At 37.0% G+C, this 23,135-nt stretch overlaps 1 protein-coding gene across 50 annotated transcripts in view; it reads right to left on the bottom strand.

Annotated features, from left to right (window-relative positions):
- Nucleotides 1-21,505, bottom strand: part of col13a1 (collagen, type XIII, alpha 1) — a 199,905-nt gene extending 178,400 nt beyond the window's left edge. For all 50 annotated transcript variants that reach the window (XM_087278861.1, XM_087278866.1, XM_087278878.1 and 47 more), the window contains exons 1-2: nucleotides 20,941-21,505; nucleotides 12,262-12,331 (exon numbers count right to left, since the gene is read on the bottom strand). Coding sequence is in view for 2 of the 50 variants with exons in the window: in XM_087278854.1 (XP_087134980.1) it covers nucleotides 12,262-12,331; nucleotides 20,941-21,225 (355 nt within the window). In the remaining 48 variants the exon portion in view is untranslated. The remainder of the gene's footprint in view (nucleotides 1-12,261; nucleotides 12,332-20,940) is intronic.
- Between the last annotated feature and the right edge of the window lie 1,630 nt (nucleotides 21,506-23,135).

Genomic DNA, 23,135 nt, shown 5'->3' with positions numbered 1-23,135 from the left:
CTTCTCAACAAAATGGAACTTTCAGCAGAGTTCTTTTTGGCTCTTAAACACCTTTGAGCTACCATTGATCTGTGACAGCTACACAATTGTATGTCTGTCTTTGGAAAACAGAAAGAAATGTAAAGATGTGGCATGCCGCAATGGCGCTTTTTGTGTGATGGGCTGCAGAAGGATGTCTGCCAAACTGTTCTTCTTTCACAGCCACCATTGTTGTGTTTACGGGTACAAGTGAGCAGGATGACACATTTGCAACCTCACCTACTATGCAGCGGGGGTGACAGAAGGTACAAAAACAACCCTTTGAACTTCTTTTTGCCCCTAAATTAAAACGAAAGAACTTCATTTGAAGTATACTGAGGACTTAACCAACAGAAGGTAGGACAGTTGGTAGGACGCTTTCTTATCAGCACATCATGTTTCTGAAAAATTTTGTGCATGTCTTAGGCCCCGTTTAGAAAGAGCTTGATTACCTGGTTCAGGTGTGTTTGATTGGGGTTGGAACTAAAATCTGCAGGACACCGGCCCTCCAAGACCAAGTTTGCACACCCCTGATCTAGATCAATACCTCTAAATCAAAGGCATAAAAAATGTAGTGATCTCTAGATGTAAAAAGGGTAGCAAGATGAATCTTACTAAGTAACTAGTAAGTGTAAATAATCAATAATCCAATTACAGATTCCCACTGCTGAATTTAAAAGGCGATTCTTCTTCAAATACTTTCTCTCACAGTCTCATCCTCTCACGCTCTCTCTGTCCATCTGAGGATCTCTCGTGTGTGTCGGTCATGACTCACAGACTACACCTCTCCCAAGTAAAGCTGCTCTCTGGCAGCTGCGGTGTAAAGTAATCATAGGCGAGGAAACAAGATCTAAAAGCCCCTCTTCCTGTCAGCAGACACGTCAAGGTGAACTTGGAACTCCTTAAATAACCAGCAGCACGACCCTTTCACCTGACCCCGCTATGAGGATCAGAGGAAGCCTCTTGTTTACAAGAGCATTAAGGGAGTTTTAACTGCAACTGCAGAAACGTTTTTAATTTCCATCTCGTCCTGTGCAGGAGATACTATCAACTGCTTTTAATGTACTGGGTTCATTTGAGCACACAGAGCGTGGCCGCTGTGAGGTTACCTCTAATCTTTCTGTGTATTTCTCTCTCTCTTACCAACTAGACCGCAGTGTTCTTTGATCCAATCCTAGGGGTCTACATTGGTCTGTCATCAGGCAATGCGCTGGGCGTTCTCTGAGTGCCCAGAATGCCATGTGCTGTGTGCACCATGTCCCTGTGGGAGCTCTGGAGACACTCTGACAACATGTGGCGTACGCAACAGTCATAATGCAAGAGCATTACACTGTATTCTAACAAATATGACACAATAAAACCACAAATGATTAATGCAGTTACTATTTTTGTACCACATTTAGTGTGATTTCTATTTTTGTGAGTAACACTGCTCAAAACAAAGTTTCTTTGGCCTTCACTCCTGATTTACATAAGTGTACTGTATATTAAACACAAAGGGCTCTATTTTGACGGTCCATGCGCAGAGCGCAAAACACAGGGCGCAAACGCTTTCAGGGCGTGTCAGAACGCGTTTTTGCTAATTTAAGGACGGGAAAATCTGCTTTGCGCCATGGCGCATGGTCTAAAAGGGTTGAGTTTATTTTCTAAATGAGTTATAGGTGTGTTTTGAGACTAAACCAATTAGAGTCTCATCTCCCATTCCCTTTAAGAGCCAGCTGCGTCGCGCCAAGAGCGCATTCGCTATTTACAGGACGCAAAGTAAGTCTAAGTGGAAAAAAATGAGCATTTCACTAGCAAACAGTTAACAGTTGACAGTTTTTTTTTAACATTCTCTACTGCGTGAGAATGAAAGGTAATGGATCTACTTTCACATTCACTCTTGGATAGGGAAACCTTTACGCACAGACATCAATTAGTCTATAAATAATTACTTTCGTTTGTTAAGCGCAAATATTAGTTTCAAAACTATTTCTAAATTCAGTTCTAATTTCCAGCAAACGAATAAATGAACAATAATAACAAAATGTGCTCAAAAACCTGAGTTATACCCTAAAACACATGCTGTGCCCCATATGGTCTAAAACCTGACAGGTGGGCAAATCTAAGCTTGTTTTTAATAAAACAAATATAAATATGGATATAATAAATAATACTGATAATAATAATAATAATAATAACATTATACAAAAGCAAATTGTTATGAATGAACTGAAAAAGCCTCCCAAGATGAAGAAGACATAAAAGCAGTGATTTTTCATATTTATGTAGGCTAGAAAATAATATGTTTTGTAATATTTTAATCCTTTATATTTATATGCAATATCTATTCTTATTATATCCTATAAATATCCTCATCCTCAATATTTAATTTTTTTCATATGTAAAAATATTTGCCTATTGCTCTCTTGTGTGTATTAAGCAGTGCGTAAGTGTGGCGCAACTCTGCACCGGTTTTTTTTGGTATAATGAAAAATCTATTATAGTTTCTCAAAATAGCAACGTGCCAGTGGTCCGCCTCAGAACGCCTCCCTTTTTAGACCAGAACGCCTATGGGCGCACAAATGAGCGCTAATGCATTTGCTATTTAAACAGCATAGCGCAACGCCTCAAAACGACTCTTGCGCCAAGCTGAAACTACCAAAAGACAACTGCATCACGCCTTGCGCCACACTGCGCCGGGTGTATGATAGGGCCCAATATGTCTTAACTGACTATATTTTTATGAATATTTTACTTTTACTTTCTTTCAGAAATATGTCTTTAGGCTTGCTTTATCACAGAAGCAGAGAAATTAAAGGGATAGTTCACCAAAAAATAATTTGTTCACACTTTGTTCTTACATTTGTTCTAAACCTTAATAATCTGCAATAATATTGGAAAAAATAAAAAACACTTGGGCCCCGTTTACACTAATACGTATTAGTTTTAAAATGGTATTAGAACGAAATCGATCCACATTCACACTGTCCTTTCATCTAGCATTTTCTTACAGCCCTCCGTCCACACTATACTGCTGAACACACACATCACATGACCACACAAAGACACACACTCTGTCATGTGCTCCAAGTCCAGCATATGCACATGTCTGAGCTCCAGGCTCCAGAGAGCAGTGCATTTCAGACAGATTATCAAGGATGTACCGCTGGATCGCGTCTCACTATAGTTGTTAAACGTGAGATTTAATTCATCTGGTCTTTATCTAACGACTCTTCTGTTTTTTTAATCTACCTGGTAACGTGTCACAGCGTCAGTACACTGCTTCAATTTTTCGCTTTCACATTTGGCTTTGTCATTTTAAATGTATGTTGGTTGGTACCTGTTGGTTGTGCACCTTTTTAACCGATCAAGTTTGTCGATGTTATTATATAGACACAGATCACTCTGCCTATTCATGCCAGAGTACCGCGGAAAAAAGTGATTGACAGGTGGTAATTTGTGTGTAGAACTGCACGATTCTGGCTAAAATAAAAGTCTTGATTTTTTTTTTTTTTGCTTAATATAAAGATCACAATTTTCTTACGATTCTGTAGATGTAAAATAAAGGCTAATATGAATCGGCTATTATTATTGTTGTTCTCCAAATATGATAAAACAACAATAATAATATAATGTGTAAGTCTACAGGTTAAAATGCTAAATTTTGAATCGACTTTGAATGGTGGATATAGACTTTAAATTTGTCCTGGTCATTATTGCACAGAAACATGATGACATCAGAATACAACAATTCATAATTCTGATGTTGAATTACTATGTTTGAAACAAATGCTTGTAATCTGTCATTGACAACCTTATCAGACCATTTTTTTCACATGTAAAATCAGACATTTGTCATTTGTCATTCACTATGAAAAAAAACATTAAATGCTTGTCGCAATCATAACTCTATAATGCGATATGATTATTTAAATGATGTGCACGCTTTCGGTTTCACTTCCACTGCTAAGTGCTGTTCACACTTCCCGCGCGGCTCCCAAACGATCACTCTGTGCCACAAACTGAATGTTTTTTCCAACTTTATTACTGTTATTCACAGCCCATGCAGGTTCTGTTCACTAAAGTAGATGCGCGTGCATCTATCATCAAGTAGGGCGTCAGCTTACCCCCTCTGTGGTAATAGCTCACAGTCAGCAGTTCACGTCACGTATGATTTCGCAGCCACGAATTCATCATTACATGAAGACAAAAATTATATTTGTGGGTGAATTATACCTTATAAATACAGTATGTGACTCTTTCAACATCATTTGAAGGTGTCCATGTCGCTGTGCAATGCATGTAAAACAATAAGAAGACTTGTGTGGCCGCCTTTGCTTCTCTCCTGAACTTGAAAATATGATTCGCAGAACCGTAAAAATGCTGGATTACCATCATCTAGGGCACAGGTGTCAAACTCAGTTCCAAAAGGGCCGCAGCTCTGCACAGTTTAAGTTCCAACCCTAATTAAACACACCTGATCAAACTAATTGAGTCCTTCAGGCTTGTTTGAAACCTACAGGTAGGTGTGTTGGAGCGTGTTGGAACTAAACTGTGCAGGGCTTCGGCCCTCCAGGTATTGAGTTTGACATCCCTGGTCTAGGGGGTCGAATCAAGATCGCAATCTTTTTTTCATTAATCGTGCGCCTCTATTTGTGTGTAACTTATCTTTATTTATTTATGATTTGGTTATAGGTACATAAAGACCATGTGGGTCAGGTAGTTGAAACGGTAGGCTACAAATAATTAATGTGGTATGAAAGTGGCTGACTTCAAGAAGTTCAACACTGTAAAACCCACCAGTCAACTTTATCAAATGAAATGAGTGCACTTAACTCAAAATGTATTGAAAGTTAATTCTACTCATTTGAAAAGAGTTTTGAACTCAGTGTTGAAGGTAATGAGTTAATTAAATACCTCATTCAATTTAAATGGACTAAGTTCACGATACTTATATAGATTAGTTTTTTAACTCAAATGGTTTGTAGCAATCGGTTTCCTCAAAAGGTTTGAGTTGCCTTAACTTATTGAGTTTTACAGTACTCAGTTGGTTTGGTTTCTCTTCATTTATCGACTTTTACTGTGCTCAAATTGCTTAGTTTACTCAAATTGATTAAGATTACAGTACTCATTAAGATTAGTTTTTGAACTTAAATGGTTTGTAGCAATCGGTTTCCTCAAATGGTTTGAGTTTCCTTAACTTATTGGGTTTTACAGTACTCAGTTGGTTTGATTTCTCTTCTTTTACTGTGCTCAAATTGCTTAGTTTACTTAAATGGATTAAGTTCACAGTACTCATTAGGATTAGTTTTTTAACTTAAATGGCTTGTTGTAATCGGTTTCCTCAAATGGTTTGAGGTATGTATTATTTTTAAGTGTTTAGAGATTTCTATTTACTGCATTTTTGCAACATTAAGCATTGAACATCTGCAATTTGTTTTTCATAACTAAACAGAGAACCAAAGATGCTGATACCTAATTGAAGTGTAACTGAAAACCCAATTAACCTTTGAGCAGTACACTTTTCCGCTTGGCTGTGTTGTGTTTTTGGGAATGACGAAGATGTTAAATATGGCAAGTATGTCATACGCAAAGTTCCTGGAGCCAAGCTCTGATTACACACACTAGAAATGGCTCCTCGTCGGACTGCATCCAGGTAAACTGCCAAATGTCACTTCCTGCAATGAAGCTTGGGGCTTTAGAAGCCTCTCACCCTTCCTGTGTACTCGTGATTAATCCCTCGGATGGGCCTGCAATGAAACCCCTCATCCCGCTCTTTATGAGAGTCCGACAGACGACTAACAGAGAAGCTGTCAAGCTAGTGTGTGTAATGCACACATTTAAAGATAGCACACTTACTCAATCCCTTACGACCTCTGGTGACACAACTAATACCACCAGTGCTGGTCTGCGGTCGGAAACCAGTCACAAAGACGCTAAATCCTACAGGGAGTTGGTGCTTTGGCTTTTCAGAAATAAGAGCAATGGGAGAGTGCGCTGCATAGAAGCCACAAGGGCGGCCGTCTCTTTCTTCTTCTCTGTTTCCTACTTCTATGTCCAAGAAAGTGCCATTCAGTTTCTCGGGAAACAATGTGTGGATTCAACAGTGTTCTGGGCACTTGGGCCTGGATTCAATCTAACTGTCATGGGAGTTTTCCCATACACTGACAAAGCTGTTGGCAGTAAGTGCCTCTGGGATCAGTTTTACAAATCTCCACTAGAACAAAGAGCATCGAATCCATCAGCATGCCACGATTGTCTACACAGTTCATTCACACCTCGTGTAGCGTGCGTTTGGTTTTCACGTCACTGTGGCCTTTTGATACCAGTGAAGAGGCTGGGCAGATAAACACGAACCAAAAGCATTTTTAGACTCATAAATCATCGCCATTATGTATACATACTACATTCTTGTTTTCTCCGATGACTAAATAGCGACAATGCCTCAGTCACTGTTAACAGAACTGTCACACATGCAGCCATCTACGATAAGGCGCGAATGTCATTTTTTAATGATGATGTTTATATATACACATCTGCTCAGAGGGTCACAACTAAACAACACACACTGAAAATTTACCTAAACGAATACAAACCAGCGGTTCTTAACGGGTTGTGCTTTACAAAGTGATGGTTCAATGACAAAAACGAGGTTTAATGTACAGAAAGTAAACAAAATCAAACAAAGATATGTACTTAAATATTTATCAAAGTATTATGTTCATTTCAACTGGTTTGTTTGAGTGTTTGGTTTCGAAATGTCTGTTTTAATGGTTTCGTGCTTTTGTCAGCTGACAAATTACAGCGCAAAATATGTTTATATGCACTACAAGACACATATTTAATGTTATCTCAATTTACCTTGCATGGTTAGGCCACATTTTTTTAAAATGAGGGAATGCTGTTATTAGCATATGCTTTCTTTGATTGGTATTACTGTATTAATTTTCCAAATGCATGCTGTTTATGCTTGTTTTAATAGTATTTGTTTACAATTTTGTTGAATAATAATTCATGCTACATAAGTTAAATCACAAGTAAGGCGGTGTAGTCACATTGAATGGTTCAAAAACCATGGGAGCAAAGCATAAATCAAAAGACATTTCTCAATTTGAAATGACTTTCGCAATGCGAAGTTGACTCTGAGCTGTGCAATCAGTCGAAATTACACTTGTTATTATGTTTATGTTATTATTTATTATAAGTTTTGGCCTCCAAAGGTGAAAAAATTAGATAAAACCATTGTTGCATCCTTTTCCAGCAGTCCGAATTCATTTATTTAAAAAAAAGAGACAATAGACAATGCCATCGTCCGAGAGCCATTACGGTCCTCCGCCCTGCCCCGTCGCAGCAGCAACCTGCTTGCGAAAAACACAACACTCAGGCTCCGTTTACACTAATAATTTTTTGTTTAAAAATGGCATTTTAGAACGAAATAGATCCACATTTCATATAGCATTTCTGAAAAGCTCTCCATCCACACTATACTGCTGAATGCAGGCATGTGCTGCAGCATATGAGCACGTCTGAGCTCCAGGCAGTCAGCAGGTGCTTTGAGCACAAAACAGTGTAAGTGGGTCAGTTTATCAAGAATGTTTCGCTGGACCACGTCTCACTATAGTTTTTAAATGTGAAATTTCATTAATCTTGTCTTCTGTCTTTTGAATCTATCAGGTAACATGTCAAAGTGTCAGTAGTACACTGCTTTAATCTTTTACTTTCATGCTTGTACTTTTTATTGTTTTAGCAAAAACCTCAGATACTGTTGGTTGGTTGCTGTTGGTTGTGCACCTTTTTTAACCAACCAATTTTGTGTACGCCATTATAACGACACAGATCACTCTGCCTATTCATGCCAGAGTCCCACAAAAACGTGATTGACAGGTGGTAATTTGTGTGTAACTTATCATTATTTATTTAAGATTTTGGGTAAAACAAAGACCATGTGGGTCAGGTAATTAAAATGATAGGCTAAAATAATTAATTAGTTATGAATTAATTATCAATAAATAAATAATTCACCGCCACCTACGATGACGATGCCATTGTCGATGACGATGTAACACACTAGACATTGTACAATGCCAAATTGGTCAACATCGCCCAACCCTAATCTGTGTGGCTCTTAAGGTGGCAGGGGGCTATATTTTTGTTGGCGACTGAGCTTATCATTATTGATCAAACAACAAAAGACAAAAACAAACTGCTCTTGACTTGACTCTTTTATTTTTAATATGAAACAAAACAAATTTAATTTGTCCAACGAAGACTATGTTTACAGCACTGTTTGTTTAATTTGTTTATTATTTGTCTATTTTTATTCAATTGTATTATTAATTCAGAATTATTTTGAGAAGTTTTTGTCTCTTTGTTTTACTTTGTTTTTCTGTCATATAGCCCAAACAAAGTTGTCGTGATTACAATACTGACCAAAAATAATCACGCAGCCCTACTCCGAGAAGGTGAATCATTTTCTTTATAGTAAGACGTTGTGTGGCACTGTAACCGCTCTAGTAAACAGTTGCACGGATGAACTGACTCTGACTTTGTTAATAAAAACAAATCTTGGAGGAATCTAAGTGAATGCAAATGGGCCAAATGAGTTTTTAAACACGGGCTGAGTGAACTTAACCTCTGAAGGCCTTTGGGATTTGCAAAATCTGAAAAAATAAACCCATTTGGATGTGTTGAAACATTCCCCAAGCCCATATACCAGGTGTTATGTTGTTCCTACAAGAGGAACAGACTCAAACTGAAAAAATAGAATAGAATTCAAATTAAAAACCTCCATGTAGTCTTACAGACAGACCACACATCATCTTCGCTTAAACATAATAAGACAAGATTAATAATACACAAGTCAAACACTTATTAAATGAATTAAGACGAGGAAATGTTAACTATACCAGTGGACTAAATACACATTTGTTACTGCATTTACTCTATACCGTTACAAACAGAAATATTATTGCCCCTATTCTCTACCTCTAACAGTTAATCAATGATACATGTATACATGAGAGCCTATGCGTTTGATGAAAGGGCCACAGACTATTACCCACCGCTGAGCACTCAAAATAAACAATGGAATGGAAGCCATCTGAACACTGCGTGCTGGAGTGATTGACAAGCGGCAGCTGGCGACATTGAGAACGACATATATGTGGACGCTTCTTTACATACACACAGTATTTATACCCATGCATTCATCAAGAACCATGCACAATGTATACAATCACTGCACTCTACTGTAACTACAGTTAATTCAGCTTTCAGTTGACAAAGATCAAAAACACTTTCATGCTCATCTTTTGTCTGGTTGTCATTACATGTTTGAAATGGAGTCAAAAAACAAAAAAAACAAAGAGAAACGCACAGCCTGTATTGCGAGATCAGACGCTCTCCCACGGCATAGCAATAAAGGCTGAACAACAACAAACACGATCATCATCTGGGATGCCTGCTGTTAAACGGTCCCCACACCTGGAGCAGAAGTGCCTATCCACGACATGTCCATCTTAAACCGGTTTCACTACGCCGTCTGAAGTCACTTCCCACTCAGTTAACACAACAATGACTAGTACTGACTGGCCTAATTAACACTGGGATGTCTGTACCATCTGGCCTGGTTCTCGGAGTTGTGTAAATTCACACACACATACATACACATAAGCGCAGGCTATAACACAAGCACAGCCTATAACACAAGAGGTTGTCTAATGACTGACATCTGGAGGATATGTTAGGAAAGCAAATAAAAATGTAGCTGCTTGGAAATTTTAGTTGGGAATAGTTAAAACGATGTTGTTATGTTTTTTCAAAGTCTCTTATTCTTGCCAAAGCTTTTATTTTAACATTCAATTAAGAATTATTATTTAAAAAAAAACAGTCATTTATCACAACTTAAAACATCAGTTTTCTCTTTTAATATATCGTCACCTTAGAATTATAAGGTTCTACCTGCCATTTTTGTCAAAATTTAGTTATTCTTATTAAATGACAACTTATTTACATTATGTGATGTTTTTATAGGTTGTTTTACATTTTTAAAACTCTTTTTAAATAAAACAAAAAAGGTTTATCTACAAAGTTGAACTCGCTTGGCTCTATAAGGTTCTGTCTGTGAGCCAATCGGCATGTTTAATGCATGCACAAAGACCAATCAGAATCAGCTTTCTTTGTCATTTTGCCAGACTGCTTCATTGACAACAGGAAAAGCCAGAAAGACAAAATCACACTAAATCAGAGTCGGCTAAATAATGCCGAACCACACAAAATTCAGACGTTTGTAAAGGTGATGATTTAGAAGCATTTCTTGACATTGAGATTCATTCATTTTCTTTTCGGCTTAGTCCCTTTTTTAATCTGGGATCGCCACAGCGAAAAGAACCGTCATGTTTTACACAGCGGATGTCCTTCCAGCTGCAACCCATCACTGGGAAACACCCATAGAGACTCAATCACACACATACACTACGGACATTTTTAGCCAACCCAATTCACCTGTACCACATGTCTTTGGACTTGTGGGGGAAACCGGAGCACCCGGAGGAAACCCACGCAAACACGGGGAGAACATGCAAACTACACACAGAAATGCTAACTGATCCAGCTGAGGCTCGAACCAGCAACCTTCTTGCTGTGAGGCAATCATGCTACCCACTGCGTCACCGCATAGCCGACATTGAGATGAAATGTTCAATTTTACATTGTTGAAAAAGAAATTAATATTAAAAAAATTATATATTAAATGTGAAATATTTTTTTGTTTACATATAGTCAGTGAAATAGTTTTCAGTGTTTATTAAACTCATTTGGTCATCGTCTGTTTCTTTTAAAGTCTTTAAATTTGATATTAAGCCTTGAAGTGCAAATACCTAATTTAATTCATAGGGCATATAATTCAATAAATATGATTCAATAATTCATATATAGCATAAGTTTAATAATTAGTAACATATTAATTAGATCAAATTAACATCAGCACTGGAAAAAAAATGTTTAGCAGAGTCTTGTATGCTTAATTTGAACAAGGAAAAATATTCATTCTAAAACATGAAATAAACATTATAGAAAGCAAAAGTTTAACTTTCTCAAGCATTCAACACATTCAATTATTCAAGCACATTGTTAAAACACCAACTTATATATATTTTTGATTGTATTTCTTGAAAAGTAATGCTATAGTGAACGATTTGCCAGATAGAACCTTATGATTCCAAGTGGAAAATGACTTTTCAGAATTAGAAGCTTCTATCTGCATTCACCGTGTTTTTTTTTTTTTACTCTAATTTGCAAATGTAAGAGAACTTTGATAATTTACATTTAGAGAACCCTTCGGGTCTCTGTCATGTTAATGTATAAAAGAGAACTGTTACGCACATGTCGTTATATGACATGCTAATATGCTATATGAAATGCAAAAACTTGAAGCCCAATATCTCAAAATCATTTAGAATGCAGTTAGAACCTTATAATTCTAAGGTGACGATATTTAAAAAATTAAATGTGTACTTCAGTCTTTTGCACCCTGCGCTTTAGACGTTGTGCCTAATCATTAAAATAGAGCCCCTACTGTCTAATGTCAACAGTTTAAAATTACATACTTTTATTTAACAAGGATGCATTAAATATTTAAAAAAGTTACAATTTTTGCCACAACTGGTGAAAATAAATAAACAAATAAATATTTAGAGTTCAAAAAAATGATATTATTGCTGCATTCATTTGATATTTCAAAACCTTTGTGCATTAATACAATATTTCATTTCATGAAACATACACCAAAAAAAATCCAGCTTTTAAACATTCTGTTAACAGGGTAGTTTTCTTGGACGTATTGTATGGATGTGACTTTCAGTCGTACGCAGCGAACCTTGTTGACTGTTCCCTGTGCTCAGGAATGGCCAGATGATGCCATCATAACACTCCGGCTTGCATCACAACCCGCTCAAACACAAAGTGAAACCAATGACAGCCAACAGCACTTGAAAATACGATTGCACCTGTCACCAAAGCAATGAGGGCACATACGGAAAGCCAACGGATAGGGGAAGGGAAACTCTTTTCACTTATTTACGTCTCATTGGGAAATGAAATCTTGTCCACGGTAATCAGATTACTGAAGCTGAAAATAGCATCAGTTCACATATCTACAAAACAAAAGACTTAACCATAATATACATTCAGCTGCATATCAGAAGTAAGAGGCGGAGCAGACTGGGCTGTGGATTAATAAACAAATGGAGTTAAGAAACCTACCTGGTGGACAGACGCAGCTGTGAGGTGCATCCCGAGCCGACCGTATCTTCGGAAGACGTGCAGCTAATTTCTGAAAATTAAACAAATAGGACAATTCAATTAAGTTGTGTTAAAACGGACTATGATGTACATGAAATAAAGCTAGTTGCTTAGATTCCTGAGCTATGTTGAAGGAATAGTTCATCAAAAAATGAAAATGAATGGCAAAAGTATTGAATTAAAAAGCTTGTTAAATGGCACCAACTGAAAAAAATATATACACCGAATTAACAAGTTCTTGTATTTTAATGACTCAAATTTCAGAGTTTGTATTTTTAGGTCCTGAAATTGAACTTAGCTGTTTATTTAAGCGGTGGATATTTCAACAAAAAATATTTCAAACATTTTATACTTGTAAATTCAATAATTCATATTCAATGACCAGATTTCACTTACAAAATATTGTAAATGATTATGTGGTAATTTATATAATGCAAGTCAATGGTCACTTGTTTTTCAGATTAAAAATGAGTGCATACAGACAAGTTCAAATTAAGTCATGTGTCTCCAGATCATACACTGGGGTATTATGAAGTGATATGATTGGTCTGTGAAAGAAACTACTGTAATTTATGTCTGCAAGCATGACTCGATAATGATAATTAGATAGATAAATGAACTTGCATCTGATTTCTGTTTGCCCAAGCTAATTATATTAAAAAGAATGTTCGGTTTCTTGTACAGAACGATTGTTTTGCTTCAAAAAACAGCAGAGCATCACCAAGAGCCTTGGGGATTCATTTTTCATTTTTAATCTCATCATTATATAAACTGCATTCTATAAAACCAATGGCTGTAGATTCACCTGAAAAAGTCATACTGAATAAAAATGTCACATATATAAGTTTTATGAGTAAATTAACTGTGCAATTTATTTTATTTTATTTTATGTTATTATCATTATTATTTTTATTATTATTATTATTATTATTATTATTATTATTATTATTATTATTATTATTATTATTATTATTATTATTATTATTTGTTATAAACTGTCCCTTTCAGTTAACTCGGACCTAGGATATAACGTTGTTAAAAAGAGTTGCTTTCTAAAATGTTTAGGTAAAAGTTAAAGCAAAGGTTAAAACATCAAGTTAAAATCTTTAAAACTTAAAGTTAAAGTTGAAATAAAGTGACAATTTATTGATCTTTTTCCTTTGTTTTGTTTTTGTTTAGTTTTTATAGTGTTCTGTTCAGAGGTTTGGGGGTTGGTCATTTAAATTTTTTATTACATCTTAAAATGTCATGTATTCCTGAATAACATCAAAGAGATCTGCAGAAATCATTCTAATATGAAATCTCAAGAAATATTAGTACCAATTCCCAATAGTAAATTCTGGCTTATTACCTGCCTGTTATTAAGATTTGCTGTTTATTACTGCTTATAAATTATGATCTTTCTTCTACACCCAAATCCTACCCAATACCTAAACTCAATTACTACCTTACTAACCACCGATAAGAAGCAATCAAGTAGTTTATTGCGCTAAAAGTCTTAGATAAAGAGATAGTTCACCCAAAAAGGAAAATCACCTCATCATTTATTCTCTCTCGTGTGGTTTTAAACTTTGATGAGTGTCTTTCTTTTTAATTGAACCCAAAAGAAGATTTTTGAAGAATGCTAATTGTGGGGAATCTAGAAAAAGAGAGTACTATGGGGAATCTTCAAAATATCTTCTTTTGCATTCGACAGAAGAAATAAACTCAAATAAGTTTTGAACAATGGGAAACGAGTTATTTTTTAATGAAATAATTGTCATTGATCATTTAATAGTTTGATAATAGCATGAATTAACATAACGTGACTAAAAACGTTGTATTTGTTATGGAAAACTATATAAATTATAAGTGATAACCTGTATAAATAAATCTATATACTGTCTCATCTGATAATTTATGTTTTCATGTTGAATGGAATCAATTATGGAGTTCATTAAACTAAACAAAAGTATTCCAGCATGTCAAATTTTATACAATATTATTTTTTAAATAAATAAATATTTATTTGTGTAACACATATTTTAAAAATGTATTGCATGGAGGAAAAAAATATATATTTTAAACTGACCTCATATGCTTAACAGATATATATGGTTCTCCAACCTTCAGCAGGGGCACCACTTCTATTGTCTCTGCATAGCTTTAGTAGCCGTTTGCTCTATAAGCAGCATCATGTCAGTGTATTGTGAGGGTCTGACAGGTGCTGTGTTAGTTATTTGATAAACAATGTGTGTGTATGTGTGTGCGTACCAGGTCACTTTTTGGAACCAAATATACATTTACAGTTATTTTAGAAACTCCAAACCCCAACCTATCACTTAATATGTAACAGTCAGTTTTAGTAATTTCCACAAGAGTGACATTTAAGAGAGCTACTTTTGTATTTTTAGCCCAAACTTCTAAAAACCTCTATAATAATAATAATAATAATAATAATAGACAAAGCCACTGTGTGCAATCCCTTTTGACTGGAGGGACAATGATTTATATCTGAATTGTAAAGTTTTGTCAAGCGTTTGTACAGTGGTACTACACAGGTCATGCCCTTTCCATCTTACATTGAAACATTAAAGCTAGAAAATTCTTGGACATTTCTCTTGCACCAGTTTATATTAACCACCAATCGTTCCAGGGCTTTATTTGGTTGATACTGGCAAACCCTCTTCCCAGCTGGAGAAGTCTTTACTCAAACCACTCTCAGACACTACAAGCTATTGTGGCAGTTTTTTCCACACTACTGAACTCAGCAGAACTGCAGATATTGTAAAGCAGGATAAAAAAAGTAAGAGTTAATGGAGGTTAAGAAGAAAAGGAAAACCAGAAGAATGCTAAGATGAAAATATACTGTATGTGTGACAGCTGGGTTAACCAGCAGACGTTTGTTCTGCGAGCACAAAATCCGTGGAAAATGCATTACGGAAGGAACCTGTGCTGTGCGTAAACTGCTTTTCCACAGGAGCTATGTCCAGGGATAAAACACACACACACACACAACAGAGCTTGCCAAAGCTTTAACTCATGGATTTCCAATGCAGCATATTTAGTGTTTTTATGTCAAACTGTGGGAAAGTGCTTGTAAGACCCTATTTTACTTCACAAAGCTAAGTGTTGTCATAAACAACAATGCAGGCAGTGAGATGTTTGAAAAAAAAAGAGAAAAGTTAGCAAGAAGAGTTACATTGAAAGGAAGCCCTTTAAATAAGATCTAAAGAAACGAAGACTTGAGCTTTCATTATCAAGCACATGACGTTACTGATGCATTTAATTCAGATAGGGTGTGTTCCTTTATGCTCAAACAAAGTCAACATGAAACAAACAATGACACTGTTTACTTTCTTAATACGTACTTCTGGTCATATTGTGCACAAATTATCCGTGCATGTTAATCCAAAGAAGAAGAAACAAGCTTGTAATCTTTCATCAAAAGCAAAACCTGTTTAAATGGATTCCCTTTTCGATTGATGTCAAGAATAATGTTGATTATATATTTTTTTCAATGCAATGCCTACCTACGTTTTGTAATACAGTCGATTTTGAATCATATATGAATGTCATTTCTCATTAAGTGTGGTTTATTCATAAACTAATTTCGAGAGGATCACGTGCTTATAATCAACACGGCTGGCTCCATGTTAGCTCCGTAATCAGCCCTATTAGATGATTACGGAAGCATTATAAATAACCTGAGTTTTTCACTCCAGTTATCTTCGTCTTGAAGCTCCCCCCTTTCCACCCCTACATCCTCCCACTTTTTCTGATCGGGCGACACGGTGGCCCAGTGGTTAGCACTGTTGCCTCACAGCAAGAACACTGCCGGTCCAACCCATCGGGCCGGTTGGTGTTTCTGTGTGGAGTTTACATGTTCTCCCCGTGTTCGCGTGGGTTTTCCCCGGTTTCCTCCCACCGTCCAAAAACATAAACCATAGCCAATCGACTAAAGCAAACTATCACCCAATACAACCTTAGTTTACACTTCTCACGGTGACAAGCAGGGGAGTTCTCGAGACCTACCTGACCACGAATTCCCCTCTCGCCCTTCTAACGGGAGGGAGCCCCGGGCTCGAGGATATTACGAGCTCAGGGCTCTCTCCCGGGACAGCATGCCAAATACGCTTTATTGATTATCAGCTAAGTGTGAACTCTTGAAACATCATTTCAAGAATTTACACTAAGATATTGCTTGATAATAATAGCAGGTTTGGCATGCTGTCCTGGGAGAAAACCATGACCTCAGAAGGGGGAGATGGGGTGGACGGGGGGTTTCTTCGGAAAACGAAGATAAGGGAGAAGTTTTAGCCGGGCTACTTATAGTGAGTTTTGATAAATCTGATTGGCTAACTAATGATTGTAGATGAGAGACCAGCTGCGATCAATCATATCACCTGCTCCTCTCGTGTTTGGGTCAAATCTGACCGGTTTACAGCTTAAAACTCTTAAAAATATTGTGTTTTACATCCGATTGCCTCAAGCCCTTATGATATCCTCCACACTATGTACTTAAACATATAAAAGTGATGATAACCTCTTACATTGAATTTTGAGTGCTTACTCAATCTTGTTACACTTGTGGTGTTCTCGGTCAAAAGTGACCGCCGGAAATGAATGGGTATATCCAGAGTATATTCATTCATCATACAGAAAACATCCCCATACACATTACCCCAACTCACTCACTCTCACACACATTTTAGACAGAACAATGTCTTTTGTGTGTACATATCTCTTTCCAGCTCTTATGTGACGATACTTCAGCCTGATCTCATGAGGAAACGTGACTACTTTACGTTTTGTCAGTTTAGTGGCTAATTCATAATTCAGTCGTAGGAAAATATACGATTTTTAAAAGGAGGTGTGGCAGCAAACGCCACCCCTAAACCGTCATAGGAGGACGAGCAAATCGTACTAATATTTACAGATGAGACTGTATGAATTAATACGAATTAGCCACTAAATCAAAAAGTTACAAATTGCCATGAGATAGCATTGGATCCTCCAACGTGAACCAACTTTCTGATGAAACAATGAATTATGTCTTTACACAGACTAGACAGGTGACTTTTATGTGAAGCTATCTGTGTGTGTTTTTGTGTGTGTTCCTTTTTTCTTTCAATCTTTCTTTCTTTCTTTCTTTCTTTCTTTTAATCCTACCTTCTTTCAGACAATCTCCATTTAGACTATCTCTGGGTCTAGCAGGAACACTTTTAGCTTTATTGTTTTATTGGATTAGACCATTAGCATTTCACCAAAAAAAAAATGACCAAAGTAAAACTAGTGCTAGTTCTGTGTCTATACCCTTATTCATTGTTCCCTACATTAGTACACTAATAAAATCCAATTGAAAGACTGAATGAAATTTGAAGCACTCAGTACACAGAAAAATATACAATTTTTTTGTGCTTTACTGGTTGTTAAATCATTTAGATCATTTAAAAATTCAATTTCTTTGGTCAGACCCTGTGATAGTTATTTTAGCGAGCCGTCCATTGGTAATAAAACAAAGCATTTTGATTTCTGTCATTTATTGTTCACATTGTAATACATTTTCAGTGCCTATTTGCATTTTGACACTGAGTTTTTTTATGTCTAATTTTATAAATCCACGTTAAACACTACTTTAAGACATTGTTCACAGCTAAAGAATGTTGAATAAAAATTTGGTGGTGAATTTATGGTATTTTTTTTTTTTTATTTAAGAGCAGTTAAAACAGACCGGTCCATTTTGACCAGGAACGCTAAAATAAAGAGGCGGTTAACATAGAAATGCTCAGAGTTTTTAGATCTGATTTCAAAACATTGATGATTCCATAAGGATATTTTAACATCTATGGAAACATTCTATTAAACAAAAGAAGAGTTCAGACGCAAAAATCTCTAAAGAACATCTAAAATTTTCTACTATAATGAGCATTTTTCTTAGCCTCCGATGTTTATGTTCAGTTATTCACTTTCAAGGCAATGAAAAGAACTTATTAATCACTATAAAAACTACATTTTTGAGCCTACACATGGAAGTCAGAGAGAAATGCTCATTTTGGAAGAAAATATGAAATGGCATTTAGAGGTTTTTGCTTCTAAACTCTTTAAATATTGAATGAATGATTAAAATTTACTTCACACTAAAAATAAAATTCAAAGAAAGGATCTTGGCTAAAATGGTTCTTCAATGGCATCACTGTTAAATCTATTTTTAGAGCCTTTATTTTTAGTGTGAAGGTAAATTGGTTTGCATGCACATCTCATGATGACGTGATGTAAATGTTAAAGTTGTGGCAATGACATGAGACAGCTGATGCCCCGGTGTTTGCATGGATGAGTTAGTAGGGAGGGTACATTCTCTGCCTCCAAGCTTTAATGGTAACTTGATGCCCAGTATTTGATCTGGTTTTAACAATCTATTTTGAAAGGATGACAAAACGTTTTACAATTCCAAAGTCAGCTTACTGCTAAGACCCTCAGACTTTGTACCCAGGGGCCAAACTCTATCTCTCTCTCTCTCTCTATTTCTTTCATTCTTTCTCTCAAACCTGGCTACATTTACCCCCCCTCCAAACCAGATTTTGATTACACCTCTAAAGCACATTCTGGCACATTCAGTTAAAATTGTGAAATCGGCACCATTCTAACCTTCATCAAGCGCTTCCAATGTATATGTTTCACAGCTTTAATGGAGACTTATACATGCGTTTAATGGTGATGCCGAAATGTCTGTTGTCAATACGTCAATGAAAAAACATCTTGACTTGATTAGCAAACACCCTTGAGACAAACAGTTCAGATGCTTTCAAAGGCCCATAAGTGTTAAACAAAAGTGAAGGCAATTTAAAATTAAAGACATTTTCCCTCAAAATGCTCATTACTGTTACACATCTGGACGTTTTATTTGATTTGATTTTTTGATATCTGCCATTATGTTTTAAAATTGCTATAATTGTGTAATATAACTATTTTAACTATAAAATGTAGGCATGCTGGAGAAATAGTTATACATGCATGTTATTAATACAAAGTCACATTTTGTAATAAGCTAAAAAGTCACATTTCTATATCTTCGACAAGTTCCTGACAGATTTCAGTGAGATCTCCTGTCAATGACTTATTATTCAGACATTGTAATCACACTCAACCTCAGGTTGACTCACACTTGGCTGTCTCTACTCCAGTGTGCTTACAACCTGCATCATCCTCTGCAAACTATATTATATCAACCACAGACACTGAGATGGCAGCCTTTCCGCAAGCAAAATTCAACCCAAGATACTTTAAACACTGCAGATTTTTTACATGCAGCTAGGTGCTGAACCACCAGAGGCCAGTGTGAAGGGACCACAGCCACAGGCAATGTACTGCATGTATATATCTCACTTTTCTGCACCTCACAGCTTCAAGCTCAGACCTATTCTTCACAGATGCTGTTTGCTCGGCCAGTGCAGAAGTACTTGATTGTTGATTTAAAACAGGTGTCATAAGGTGACAAAATGTGTTTAGCAGGTCCTGCATGCTGCAAATAGCAGTTCTGCTGAACAACAACAACAGTCAAGGCTTGCAGAAGCAGACATGCTTATCAAGCGGTCTGATTTTACCAGATCATATCAAATGAGTGTACTTTTATTAAGACAGCTAGACTGATGCATGTGTGAAATGACAGCAGGAAATTTTGGCAATATGACTGCATTATTTATAGATACTCGTTCTAGGGCAATGCTAAATAGGATGTGAAAAATTCGAGCCATCTAAAAGAGTCTGACCCGGCATCTGAAGAGCTACAATAACTTAAAAACTTAATGCATCAGGATTTAATCATGTTCTCACTCGTGTGTGATGCTGAATTCGAAATTAATAGTTTATTGAAGAATGGGTTAATATTAACTAGTCAGTAGAGAAGTAAATCTGACTGTTAGTTAAATTAAAATATTAAATTAGGAGATTATTTAATCATTTATTTTACTTATTTTTGCGTTTTATCACAATTAGACTACACTCAAATTTTTAATTTTTTTTTGGTTTGTTCAAACTTCTTAATTAAAATGAGCTAACACAACACAATTCTCGAGATTTCATTTGGACAACTTAATTGTTTATGTTCACTCTACAGAAATCTGTTGAAAGTGTTAACTTAATCGATTTGTGTTGGGACAACATGAATGAATTGTGTGGAACTCAGCATGTTTCAGTGTATTTAAAAGCTGCCCGAGATTACAAACGAAACAGATACATAAAAAACAAGTAAAATGCAATTTACCAAACCATTGATATATTGTACGCTAATTACCAAAAAATATTTATTAGGCAGTCCAAGGAATTTGGGTATGTTTTGATTCATGTGCGTTTGAAAGTCGGCCAAAGCTCAAACTGTCTGCAGTGAAAGTGCGTAAACAAAGGAGGGCAAATAAACAAATTACAATTCTGAGGTAGGGATTTGGAGTTAGATTGTCGGTTTCATCACCTTTCATAGTTTTTACAATACGCAGTCATATATTCATAATATTCAACCTTTCCTCTTGAACTCTCCAAGTTCTAGTGGGACAACATGCAGATCTCACTTTCTCTCCGTCCTCGCACCCTTGACTCCAGTAAATTGTAAGTAGGCTATGACAAAAGGTTAATATTAATTTCTGAACAATTAAGATTGCCGCTCACCTCCTCTAATATCTGATGTAATCGACTCCACAGGACGGGCTCCACCTGTTCCAGGGAGACCCAACTGGAGATACGAGGATCTCTGTCCTTTTCCAAACTAAGCACCCTGGACTGCAGATCTGACGTCCTCAGGTAGAGCAACACACAAACTCCAAACGAGATTAAACACGCACAGAAGGCACACACGTCCTTCCAGTTCGTCAAAAGGCGCTTTTGGCAGGGATGCTGACCGCAGGTCCTCTCCCAACTGGACTGAGGTGATACTCGCGACTTCATGTCCTCCATGTTTGGGAAGCGTATATTTAGGCAATTTAAAGTTTATCCACTTCTTTATCAGTCTGACAGGATTCTTGATCACTGATAAAGTTCTCCTTTCAAGCAAATTAACCGTTTTTCACGTGAAAATGTCACTCTTCAAAACGACCTCAGCTGAGGCATGCTGCTCGATCAAGTGCATGGAGATATTGGTAAGTGAGGTCCGGCTCTAGTGGGAGTCCGTGTGCTTCGGTCGTGCCATCTGACGGGTTTGTCTGACTGTTGCGCACTCGTGAGTCTCTCTCAGAATGAAATCTGACACACACTACACGGCTCTGCAGCTCTCACCACAGGACACTTTGCTTCTCTGTCGCTCACAAGCCCCGCCTTTCGGTTTATTTAGGCTAAACGGTAGGGCGGGATTCACGGCGAAGCTGACCCCGGCTTTGATCCGGCTGTTGAGAACGATATTTTTAGGTGAGCTTGTTGAATCGATGCATGAACTGGATGTATGACAATCTCACAACAATTAAAACTGATATCTCTGTACATCTACAACCAGAGTGTTAATTGGGAAGTTTTTCAACAACAGACCTGTAGTTAGCTACCAAATCCTTAGATAACTCCTGAACAACATCATGCAATGACTTAATCATATAGGCCTACATTTAGTGACAGTGGCAACTACAGCCTCTAGAAAGTGGACAGTACTGCAAAGGGGAAATTCTCCAAAATTAATCACAAACCTAAATCTTAATTTAGAAAATTTAATTCTTGGTTTTACATGACAAGACTAAACAATATTTACGCAACCCACAAATCCGCAGTACTATAAAGAGGAAAAGTTTCTGGAATCCATTAATGTTATTATTTTGAATAAAACACAAAAATTATAAAGTGGGTATACACTTGGTGCGATAGCCCAGTGGTTATTGCTCCGACATATGGTGCAACAGCGCTCCGGCAGTGGCGTAGCGCAAAATGCGGGGGCCCCCCTGCAGGGATCACTGACGGGGCCCCCTGATGAAAGGGGGGGGACAACGCGGGGAAGCCTTCACAAACTGAGGAGCGATCACAAACCGAAAGCGGCGAGAGCGTCAAAGTAGCCGGAAGTCATTCATTTTCAATGGTCTTCTCCTGTGTGTGGGCGTCGAGGAGAGTTAAAATCAAGTCAACTTTATGGTAATGAGCTATGACGCGGTTCGGCGGCGAGCAATCAGAATGAAGTAGTCCACCGCTTGAGAGGAGTTCAGAGAACACAGACCTGTGAACTTTGCTTCCGACCACAGTTGTTCCCAATTATTGAAAATCGTGAAGACAAGGGGCCCCTCGCGGGCTCGTCCTCTACGCCACTGCGCTCCGGGCATCCTGAGTTTGAGTCCTGACTCATGAACCTTTCTTAATCCTGTCCCCCACTCTCTTCCACTTCTGACAATCTACTGTCCTATCAAATAATGGCTATCAAAAATGTATAATGTATTGTGACTGACAGTTTTTAGCACCCCTGAATTGTACGTATAAAATTTAGAAAAATGAACCATTTAGTATTATCAGAAAGTAGAATCAATGAAGCAGCAAAGCAGCACCACAATAGAACTGTCACCATGTTTTATAAAGGTAGAGTGTTGTTTTCATCTTATTATCTGTATGCAAACTTATGCATTTTATTCTCAAAGAGCTTTACTTTGGTTTCATCTGGCCTTAAACATTATCCCAGAAAACCTGGGGCTTATGTATAAAAGGCTTTGCAAACATTAGGCTTGGCTTTTGTAGCATTCTTTCAATAGAGCTGTCATCCTTTGCCTTTGCCCATGAAGCCATGTCTATTGTGTGATGTATGGGATGGTATGAGCTGAAACCACCACTCCAGATTGATTCAGGTTTAAGGCTGAAGCTGCTTAGATGTCTTGTCCAGTGTGTGTGTGTGTGTGTGTGTGTTT

The sequence above is a fragment of the Danio rerio genome, chromosome 13 (genome assembly GCF_052040795.2).
Source record: "Danio rerio strain M-AB ecotype USA chromosome 13, GRCz13ab, whole genome shotgun sequence".
Lineage (NCBI taxonomy): Eukaryota > Metazoa > Chordata > Actinopteri > Cypriniformes > Danionidae > Danio > Danio rerio.
The sequence above is the reverse complement of the archived record's forward strand: the minus strand, read 5'-3'. Positions and strand labels throughout refer to the sequence as shown.